The sequence below is a fragment of the Anoplopoma fimbria genome, chromosome 12, assembly GCF_027596085.1.
Source record: "Anoplopoma fimbria isolate UVic2021 breed Golden Eagle Sablefish chromosome 12, Afim_UVic_2022, whole genome shotgun sequence".
NCBI lineage: Eukaryota > Metazoa > Chordata > Actinopteri > Perciformes > Anoplopomatidae > Anoplopoma > Anoplopoma fimbria.
In genome coordinates, this window is record NC_072460.1 from 3511154 (window position 1) to 3523098 (window position 11945).

Here is an 11945-nt window from a genome sequence, read left to right on the forward strand (position 1 = left end):
CTCAGTATCTTTTCTTATTTCCTGCCCAGATGGTTTTCTTCCCGCAGTCCCTTTAAGTCTATATTTAGTACTTATTCAGCAGTGCTTTGAAAGCGGGAGTGTGAGGTGGCTCACCACAACTCCCTGGAGCCTGCTGATGTTCTGGCCTCACGTCTGGCATTGGTACAGCGGGTAGTGGAGAATTTCCCAAATAGTAGTTACGAGGAAAAGTCTGTAAAACCGCTGAAACACACACACACACACACAGTGTGAGAGGCAAAGTAGGAGTGAACAAATGAAAGAGCTAGTTTTGCGGCCAGAAATTCTTTACCCACAGCTCTTTTGTCATTTTCACAACCATGTGTGTGTGAGTGTATGTGTGTGTGTGTGTGTGTGTGTGTGTGTCTGTCTGCATGAATGCAAGCGTAGAGAAAACTCACTCAGAAGTGCGAGCGACTTTGCTTGAAATGTGTTGTCTGTCGCCTCCGGAGGTTAGCACGAAATCACTCAGCGAGCAGACACATTGTCATTGACAAAGCGCTCTGCAAAGCAGGAGAGGAAATTCATTCACCTTAGGTGTCAAGACTCTGTGCCGAATATTCTATCATTTGCATGTTTATTTGATTAGCATCTCCGCCGGCCGCAGTGATTGGACTTGCACACAGTCGCGGGGCTGGAGTGTGTAAGTCAGCCTGAGATCACCAGTGCTGTTTTTTTCCTAATCAAGTTAATTAGAGGAATTGCCGTGGGAGCCAGATTGACAGCAGCCGGGGACCGCCGGTCCACTTAATGCGGCCCGCTGGCAGAAATCACAGGGAAATGTGGGTCAACAGGGTGCCAGAAGTTTCTCGAGGCGTTGTGGTTTTTTCCGCACGCCGTCGGGTTGCGATCAACCACACCGTTCTCTCATTTCTACATTTCTCATTTCATTTCCTGTTCTTCCGAGCCCCCGCGATGCGGCTCCTGACTTGATTTGGAGATGCAATAAACGTCGTTACATTTGTACTCGTGTTTTCTTCGCCGTGCATCAGTCTGACAAAGACGATGTTTAGACATCATCTCACCTCTGATAGACGCGTGTCACAACATCAGGGATACTGACGTGCCTTTCTTCTTTCCCCGCTCTTCTTTCCCCGCTTTTTTTGCTTGTCTCCATTTTGAAGAGCAGCACGTTCTTGGTTGTACATGCACAAAGAGGCCTGGATCCCTCCCCCCCTGCCTGTGATAAGTTGTTCAGTGGTAGACAGACACAGCCCGCGGGTATGCCTTTTTGCTGTATGCTAATATAGCCTTTCTCTCTGCACCTCCTTTTCCCTCGACTAATATCATACATAAATGTTTTTAATGCGAGCGAGGGCAAAGGGAGTCGGATCAAAGCTCCGCAGGTGAAGAAACACAGAGGGCGGGGCTTGCCGCGGATTCGGCCGTTCCCCATTGGAGTCCTGTGTTGTAGCGGCTCGTAGTCGACGGTGATATCTCGCTGCCAGTTGGCTACTGCCAGCATCACCTGGATTACACTGATTCACTGCCCGGCATAATACAGGCAGCCATTTGGAATTGCACACGGACCCCGAGGGGGGGAAAAGTCCAATTAACATATGTATGAGCCGAGCGGAGATGGGAGGGAAGCTCTCGCCAAAATAATCTCCCGGCTTATTCACCGACATGTTACCGGGGGGTTGGCGGCGTACGCCTGCTCGCTGCAGCAGCAACACAATCCCAGCCAGCGTGCACGCCGGAGCTCGCTGTGCCGCCAAGGCGACCTAACGAGGGGTTGTTAAAGCTTTAGGAGTTACACTGCGTCCTCCGCCACTTTACCAGTCAGATAACACCCCAAAGTGGGCAGTAATGATACTTCATGCGGACAGGCAACCAAATATCAGGACATCAGATGGAACGCGTCCTTTAAATGTTTTATTTCCGACGCGGCCGGCCGGGCCGAGTTGACACAGCTTGGCCTCACCTGAAGTAATCCCCTTTCCAGCCCTGAAGCGGGGCCGTGCTATTAAAATACCACACTAATTAAAATAGAAGAAAACTACAAGGCGGATGGCAGGAGAGGATGCAGACTGAGGTGACAGCCAGAATGTTAAAGTCTCCAACGGAGCCATGCTACGGGAACATAGCTGAGTGCGAACTGGCAGAGCAGAATCCTTGATTAGAAAGAATTATTCATGTTTTTTTTTGTATTATTTTTCTCACTGTCTGTCCTGACTTTCCCCGACTGCCACAGCAGACCACTCACTGCACCTGCTCAGCCACTAAAACAACGTCTTGGCTACTGCGCTGCGATGTGTTTGGAACCACAGATGTTCCCATTCAACTGTCAAGCTAATTTTCCAGTAGAAAAGGCTTGGTTTAAACCATGCGACTTCCTTTTCTTTTCTTTTTTCTGGACCCTGCCTGACAGAATCACTGATACATGCATGAAGAAGATGTATTTAAAACGTCTGGGAGACGACCAGGTGGAGAAAAAAGAGCTGGAACAGGGCTTGTGAACACCATCCCACAAGCCTAAGCCTAAGACAGGCTGCCATTTCAAAGCTCCTGCCTGCATCCAAGAGAGGGAGAGAGAGAGAGGTGGGGGGGAGAGAGTGGGGGAGGGAAAGATAGCTTTTAACTGTGTCATAAGATTTTCACACTTGGGGAGTTTTGTCTTGGGCTTTTTGTTTTTTCCTCCCCTACACCCTCTCCAGTTAATAAATCAGGCAGAAACTTTACCCCCCAGAGGTAGAGGATGATAAAAAATTAGTTTTGGAGGGGAATGTTCTTTCATCTTTTTTTATGTGCGAAACAAAGAGAATGGGGGACTAAGGCGTTATCGGCGGCAGCAGTCGTGTTTCAGGAGCTTGTCCTTGGGAAAGTGTGCTGGTGAACTTTTATGGGGGCCAAGGTTGTACAGTTAAGCTCGGATCACAAGCTTACCACTGTAACACGCGCCAGGAGTTGAAAAGAGATCACTGGGATTCAATTGTTTTTTGAAGCCGCACCAAATTAAGCAGCATCGAACAGCTTACATATTTATGCAGCACCTCCAAACTCTTTTGAAACAGCTGCTTGGCATCAAAACACAGAAAATCAATAGCAGTTTCCCTCTTTATAATCTGAAACATTCACTTTCCAAAGTGTCCTTGCTCGAGATCCAGAAAGATTTGTTCAATTACAGCCGTAACTTAGTAAGAAAAACATTAGTCTGCTATTTCTAGTAGCTACACCTCGGTTCCTGACATCATTTGGAATGAATTTGATCTCAAGATGTTCAGGTGACTTTGATCCTTATCGCACATACCCCTCCCACCGCCTCCATCACAGTGAAACAAGCTAATTGCCTCCGTCTGTGTTATCAGCTGATTATTTACCGTTAGCCTTAAGGGCACCGCCCAACCATCCGGAGCTGGTGAATGAATCATGGGGGGGGGGGGCCCCAGGCAAGACAAGTCTCCCCCCTGTGATGCCTTCTAATCCCATAATGGTCACAGTAATGATAGAGCCGTGGGTGGCGTCGTTACAAGGGGCGGTTTCCATGACAGCACACCCCCCCCCACACACACACACACTCATCTGACAAAAAAGCCCCTAACATATGCAAAGGTAGATGAGAGAAGGAAGAAGTTTTGCATGTCTTTGGGTTTGTAACGCACCTCTTTGAGGGCTTCTCATCAGAAACGATTTGATGCCTGCGTCTGCTTTTCCCACTAATCTGCAGACGCGCCACATTTAGCCGACTGATCCGCCCCTCATGCGTGACGCCTCCCAAATGAAAATCCCCACAGAGCCCGGCCAGCATCTCTTGTTTACTCTCGATAGCGGAGCGTATACATACTCCTCCTACCTAAAGCATCACATTTTCTAACCATCAAGACAAGCCCGTCAGCGCCGACACACATTGACACCCTGTCTCAGTCCACGCAAGGCCACGGAATATTTTCATTAACACATAAAGCTGTAAGGAATTGATTGAGTCAGGATGGGGGGGGCGGGGGCTGCGATCAAAGGATTGTTCATTTTTTTTTCTCTCCTTCGGTTTCCTCTTTTTTTTCTGATCAAGTCAGGTTATATCAGCCCATTCTACACCCATCTGCCACTACCGAGAATCATAGGTGCAAAATCCAGTGCTCGTTTTAATGGAGTCCTGCTGGCGCTGGTGCGTGAGAGGGAGAGACTGAAGCAGGCACCTCTGTGATGTTCACATTTCATATCTGCCTCTGCCCAGGAGCTTGCCTTTTGTGAATTATTAAGCAGAGGCCTCTTTCTTGTCTTCGCCTGTTTCTTTACTCCATTCTCTGCATTTTCTCTCTCTCTCTCTCTCTCTCTGTCACACTCTCTTCTTTTCCTCACTCTTCCATGTCAGTACAACCGACTCCGGCTGAAGCGGTGGCACTCTCACTGAGATGCAAATGGCAGCCTTTGAAGGGGCACATCGGGAACGTCAATTAATCCAGGCGTTTACTCCCCTGAAAATATGAAAAAAATAAAAATGGAAGAAAAAAAAGGCTGCGTAACCATTGTTCGTGGTCTGTTTCATCTCTATTGTGCTACGAGGCCATGCCTTTATCCGCCACCGGATTCAGCGGACTCTTCAAAGATTCAGGATACATCAGGATAGCTCACAAAGGCGAGGAAATGACATAGGAAGCTGAGGAAGCAGAGGTGTCACAGGAGTAGGGCTGTATTGCATACCACATCACATCACCTTTTCTAACACGAAACCTTGCTGTTCCCCTTGAAGCTACGCTCTAACTTACCTCCCTGTCACCTTTGCCCTCTCCGGCCCCAGACCTCTCTCCAACCTCTACTTTATATTCCTCCCGCTTTATATCCACCAAGTTCAGTATCAACGCCCCCTCCCCTCTTCCCTCTTCCGTCTCTAACTTTTACTCTCTATCTCTTGGGTGGTCGACCTTCAGATCTCAGCATACCGAGCCCCTGCCTGGATAAGGTGTGCGAGCACGGGGCGGTGTGCGTGGTCAGGAACAACGAGCCGGTGTGCGAGTGCCCCGAGGCCTGCCCGCAGACGTCCGACCAGGTGTGCGGATCCGACGGCCACAGCTACGGCAGCCCCTGCGAGATGCGATCGATGGGTTGTGCCCTGCAGAGGGACATTCAAATCCAGCACAAAGGACCATGTGGTGAGTAGCAGCACACATCACACCGCACAGCGATTCACTGCGCAGTCATCTAATCAGTATGAAACGTGTGAATTATAGCTCACAGGTAGGGAAAGATCTCTCCTCGTGGAATCTAATTACGCTCAAATTAATTAATAGTGCTACGATGCCCAGAGGCACCATTTTAATCCACAGACATTAACAATTAACACATATGGAATTATATTCATGGTGACCCCCCCGGGGCTTCCCATTCATTTCTAACAAAGTCAAAACAATACTTAATAGATCTTTTCTCATCCCTCGTCCATTACTCTACCTCAGCCCTTCCGTACCAACACCAAGAGTCCAATTTGCCTGTTTTGACCTTTAAATGAGGACGCACTTTACTCCGGATGAAAGAGAATGCGGAGCGTACTTGTCTATAATTGGCTACATGAGTCACTTGGCTTTTGTCTTGCTGAGTCCGAGCATCAGCTAGTCATTAGTGAACCAGCGACAGCAGAGCTTCAAGTGGTGAAAAATATCCTCAGATCCACGACGCTGGCAGACAGCCACACGGACAGATTTTTTACAGCTTGGTAAACCCACTTAGTGAATATTCCTGATGGCTTAATGCCATCTTTGAAGGCCAATTCTCCCATGGACTCTAATTGGTGATTGAGTGTTCTTCCCTGCCTACCAACAAGCCATTCGCTTATACATCCCGTTAAAGGGGTTTGTTTGGGGAGTTTTTCCTCAATCGAGCGAAATAAGGACGGAGGGTGATGTACGCTGTACAGATGGTAAAGCCCCCGGAGGCAAATCTGTGATTTGTGTTATTGGGCTATACAAATAGAAATAACTAGACTCGACACACTGGACCAAAGAGCACAGCGGTTATTACCCCCTTGGCCCGTCAGTTACTTCCCTCACTCTGTTTTACCACGATGGATTTTCTTCTCTGCACATTTTGAAGACCATAACAGTGGAAACGAGTCGGCCTCTGCGGTGCTGTATTTGTGGATGAGCTGAGCAGTTAGCTGAACGATCAATACAACCAAATTAGTCTCACACAGTTCCGTTTTGTCCTAAAACGTGCAGTTTCTGGGTCGAGTTTGTTGTTTTGTTAAATGAGCGGTTGGTTTCTTTCTTCACTGAGAAGTCGACATGGTTAGTTGTTGGAGCCGTCCGACGCTGCCTCCCTGCCTGCCCTCGTGTTGCGTCAGTCATCTTCCCCTCCCACTTCCAGCCTCCTCTAAATTGAAATCCAGCGTGAGGATGTATGCCAACAGGAAATGGAGCGGGAGCAGCGTTTGGTCGGTGGGCAAGCGAGGCTGACTCAATTTGGTGCGCCCGCACTGCAGGTAGACGGCGGGTCTGTCGGCCCCGGGCCCCTCGGCGGTAATGAATAGTCTTTATTTTAAAAAGCGAGGGGGCAGAGCTGGCTGAGCGGAGGGCCCTGTCTGTAATCCAGCACTATGGATGGTTCTTGGCTCCCAGAGGAAACAGGCCTGCGTCAGCGCAATGGTGCCATAAAAACGCTGAGGCATTGGCTTGCCAGGCGCGAGCGGGCCGAGGAATGATGGCGATGATAATGTGGGTTATTTCTGGGCTGTTTGCACAGCTTTACTGGGCCTCGTTCAGCACCATAACAACTGACTGACTTAAGCTATTATCTCACCTAATTATCACAGCCTATTCCCCCCAGTAATATACTATACATGTTTATGGAGCAGAAAGGGAGAGAGAGGAGGAGACATATGCTGCCTTCAGGTGCTGTAGGAAGCATCGGAATTAAAAGTTGAAGGCGTGGGCATGAGAAAGTGGTGAGAAATGTCTGCCATAGCCAGGTTGTTGTTGTTTAACCCAAATACTTATAATTCAGAAACGCATAAGAACAGATTCATTTTATGTTTTGTTTGTTTACCCTGTTACCGTGCTGACAATTGGCATTATATGTGTGATTTATTGTGTTAAATTTCACTTTTTTATTTGCAACATTTTCATCTTCATTCTTGAGTAGGCATTTATATGGTGTGATTTTAAAAATAGCCCTCAACATTTTCTTTTTTTTGGTTTTTGTTGACCAGCTTTATTTGTTATTTCCATCCAAATGCACTTAACGTTGTGGCAGTTGAGGGCATAGGTAGTTTAAGAGGTGAGAAGTGCCAAGATAGAAAATAACTGGGCATGTTTGCTTTACTGTGTGTGGGTGAGTGTGTGTGGGTGAGTGTGTGTGTGTGTGTGTGTGTGTGTGTGTGTTTGTCCGTGTGTGAGGCTTACTACAGCCTCTCATGGGCCCAGCCATAATTTAATTTCCTTCCCCGTGGGCTGGAGAAACAGCGGTTATCTATATGGCTCAGGTGCAACCCGATAGCGTTATGACTGACATTTGTTATTATTCTGAGATTTTTCCCTCCTCCTACATTTGAGTGGCGGGCGACCTTGTAAGGCGGGCCGGGAGAGGTGCTCTTGGTTAATAGACCCCCCAGCTGGATATCAGTCGCCGTGGAAAAAAAGGGCATTTTATACGGCTCGACCCAAACGGACGAGAGCAGAGACCCTGGAATCATTCGTGAAAAGGATACAAATCCCCCCCCCTTATATTTCTCTCCCACAGGTGTTTGAAATGATATACACAGTTGAGTAAGAAATATAGGTCACGCCAGCAGCATGGGAGTGGTCGGAGAGAGGCGGAGAGGGAAGGGGGAAGTAATAAACGCAGGGAGGGAAGGAGGTAAATACGACGAGGAGGAGCAGAGCGAGCGAGGTGGCGGTGTTAATAGTGTACCGGCCAGGCAGGCATCGACGGGGGAGTTGTTATCACCCAGGCATGTTCACAAGCCTTCAAAACACAAACCGGCCTACTTCTTTCTGCTTAATCCGGAGGTAACACTCAGTCCCAGACCCCCTCAGACGCTATTCAGGTTGTTTTTCCCCAGTGAGGATATCGACAAAACGCTGCAAAGCTGGAGAGTCTTTGTTTTTTTGGGGGGGTTTTTTCTCCTCAATGACTCAATCCTCCATGCTTTCAAGGCCACTTTTTATACCATCCTGCCCCTATTTCTCACTCTCACGTCTAAAAACACAAACACTGCCACCAAAACACAGCAAGAGAAGCTGTCACAGTGCAAGAACAAACATCGGCAGTGAACTTCAACTAAATTCTAGCAGGTCTTCAGCAAAATGTTAATGTTTGGTTTGAAATATGGAAGTGAATCAATGGATGACTGTTGTCCCAACTCCCCTGATCATGGAGCCAACTGTGACTAAAAGTTTGCCCGAGTGTTGCAAACGACTTTAAGCTGCAATGGGACCGAATCTTGTGCTTTGGACACAGTTGGTATTAGATTTTATTAGACCTGGCATGAGAAGATCTTAAGATATCTTACTTTGATCTTGGACACGGTTATCTGTGTATTTTCCAGGCTGGAGCTGTTCTTGCATTGGCAGACATGAAAGTAAATTTAAATGAGATGAGAGATCCCAGGTTCTAATGGGCTGATGTCGTAATGCCTAGCCTGCCAGACCTTTGAGCTTGAAGTCTGGATATTTCATGGTTGTGAAGTTGTCTGCATAAAGAAAAAGAAATAAGACTATTTTTCACTAAAAACTCATAATTAGTGGTGACAGACTTGGAGATGACAGAGAGTGGACATCTTAACATTACTCAGTAATGGCGGCAGTTCTCCCCCTTGCTCCCCGGCTTTGAACCAAAGCTCTATTTTTCTGTCTGTTTTGCGATGCGTGTTGTCTGGAGTGTCAGGCAGCGTGGAGAGCCAGGTGCGAGGGGCAGCAGCAGATAAAGAAGCGAGGCTGCTATCAGGACACGAGGCCTGATAAAGGACAACACTCGACACCTCCACGTCCTGATTTATAGCTGCTGCAACCAGAGAGGAGCCGCGAACACAGCAACCTCCATTTTTATATTTTATGTTTATTTATTTTCGGCGCAGAAAGCCCTCGCTGTTATAAAGCCTCTTCATGTTTTTGTGCCAAAACCTCCACTGCAAACCAACTGGAGAGCAACATCTGATCTCTGACAACAAATGATTATTTAGTCTGAGTAATAGATTATTAGTCTGACAGTACAAAGCTAAAAAGAAAAAAAACCCATTACACTCATATGTAAATGTTTTACACCTCCACAGCCATGGGCATTAACATGCAGCAATAACAGCCTCTAGCTTGTGGAACCTGGCTGCAGGGATTAGCAAACAAGAGCATTAGTGAGGCCTGCCGCTGGTGCTGAGGCCTGTTTTGCATTCGGTGTTCCAATTAATCCTAAAAGTGCTGGATGGCACCGGGCAAGGCCAGCACAGTTCCCCAACACCAAATTCAGAAAACCATTCTATCTTGTACTGGGCTTCTCTGCTCAGAGGAATTGTCGGTTTAACAGATTGTTCCTGAATGCTCCGTTCACGTCATCTTTATGTATTTGGAAATTTGTCATTGTACTAATATACAATATATCGCTCATACAGGCAATATACTGTGTTTGGCCCAAATCCAGTTGACAAACTAGGCTTGTCAACCCATGAATGGAGTGGACGCCAGCAGCGAATGGAGAGATGAGGGAAACCCGAAGACTCTTAAAGAGCAATAAACAGATTAATAATGTGGATAGGTTCCAGCGGCCAGCCTCGCCTCTCTCAATTAGCGCTCAATCAGCAGCGGTTATTAGCCTGCCTCTAATTGAATGTGATAGCGAGCCGCGCTAATGCAATCCTCCAGGTGTAATTGGTGTCAGAGGGAGAGCACATCTACCGCTCGCCCTGCCTGTGTACGAGGCCTCTCGTTCGCCTCCTCATTTGTTTCCGCCCCCCCGTATGATACCCTGGACATGTCTGATCCCGCCTTGCTGTTTCTTCAAGACTTTGCCTCCAGAAGCAGGCAATTTCTCAAGAGATGATCCAAGTGAATCCTCCGACTAATAAGGGAAGTCTCCAAAGCTCTCTAAGCCTTTTGGATATCTCAACGCTGTCTTTCGGAAAAGAAAATACAGATATCATCTGACTGATTCAGTTTTGAAGTGTGCCGGGGAAATAGCATGTGTATAAGCAGATATGCTAAAAACTAACTGAGTGATAAATACAACCATAAAAAAGGTTTGTACCTCAAGTTCTCAGGAGCATCCCCACAGGGATGGCAAGTGCAGTATCTGGCTGTCAGTAGATATACAGCCTCATGGCACTCGGCATCCAGGCCAAAGAGTTCAATTCTTTTCTCATCAGCCCGGAGAATGGTTTCCTTTATGCTTTCAGAGTCCTTTAAGTGTCCATTGGCAAACTCCAGCCAGGCTGTCGTGTTGCTTTTTCCTCAGGAGTCGCTTAAGCCTTGAGTCTGCTTTCCCGTAACGTCCTGACTGATGGAGAGCCGCAGAGAAGCTTGTCCTTCTGGCGGGCTCTACAATTTTTGCTCCACATTTCCGAAGCTCTTTGTGTCCAGTTATTCAGTCTTCGAGAAAAAAAGTGTAGTTTTGGGTGGTTCTAAATGTCTACAGTGACGGAGCTCACTGGGTTTCTGGGAACTTTCATCAATCATTTTTTTTTTTATCCGCCTTCTCAGATCTGTTCCTCGCTAGAATTCTATCTGTGTGGAGAATTTCATGGATTGTTTTTTAGCGCATTGCATGCATGTGAACCGTGACACCTTCTGATAGACAGGTGTGTGCCTTTTCTGAAAGTATGTCAAATCAATTGAGTCTCCCTCTGGTGGACTCCAAAAGTTCATAAAACCGATTCGAAACTTTGCATCTTTGCACTTCTTGTATCTGTGCTCCAGCACTGCCTCATTAAGCACTACACCAGCTGTCAGCCACACACAACAAGGAAAGACAACAACTCATTTTTACCAATTAATTGTTTAATGGCTGTTGTTCACACTATGAATGTTAATACACAGGAAATTTGTAAGAAAATATATGATTCCTGCATCTGTAATTAGCTCATTAGCACTATAATTATGCCTCAGTAAAATCATCTTGATTGACATTGCTTTGATATTAACTACAAAAGTGCATAAAAATTAATGTTGTGCCTATAGCAATGCACTTTTCTGTGAATATGTACAGTCAAACTATTAACAATGCAGAGTGAAGGGTGTGTAAAAACTGGTTTCTTTGCAACTTTAACATCCATTTGAAGGATCATCAAAAAGTAAGTATGATCAATATGAAATGCACTGCAGTGTGATTGCAGATTAATGACTTACAACAAATTTGTTCCATTTTAAATCTACCACACACCAAATCTTAAAAGCATAAAAAGGGATTCAATATTTTCCAAATTCAGGGTATTTATTAAAGCCAACTTGCCACAAAAATAAATCCCTGCAGCACACACACTGAGCCTTCGTCCTTCTCTCTTATCTCCATCTAGATGATTCTTGTGCCAACTGCTCTTTCGGGGCAATCTGCGATGCCCAGAGCGGGCAGTGTGTGTGCGCATCGGAGTGTGTGGACTCCCACCAGCCCGTGTGTGGCAGCGACGGCAGCACCTACAACAGCGAGTGTGAGCTGCACGTTCGGGCCTGCAAACAACAGATGGACCTCCGAGTGGTCAGCCAGGGCGAGTGCAGTAAGTAATGCATGCATTCATTCAGTGTGTGTCCATACCAGGATTACTGGCGTACTCGAGGATGCTGGGTTGATCAGATGTTACACATTCAGGCATTCATAGGTAAAAACACAGCATCTTTTCTCCAAATTAAATCAAAAAAATTAAAGTAGAGCCCGGCAGGGACCTCGTACAGCCGCAGGCATGCAGTTCATATTCTAACAAACTTTGACAGATGGAGGATTACTAAGGGAGCGGGTATGTGTCAGTTTTAAGTGAGGGATTTATTACAAGAGGAAGTGGCATGCATGTCAAATAG

The 11945-nt window shown here is 46.7% G+C and overlaps 1 protein-coding gene across 1 annotated transcript in view; it reads left to right on the forward strand.

Moving 5' to 3' along the window:
* Window positions 1-11945, forward strand: part of agrn (agrin) — a 232876-nt gene that overhangs the window by 162240 nt on the left and 58691 nt on the right. Inside the window, 2 exon segments of the mRNA XM_054608599.1 lie at window positions 4887-5108; window positions 11450-11647. Coding sequence (XP_054464574.1) covers window positions 4887-5108; window positions 11450-11647 — 420 coding nt within the window.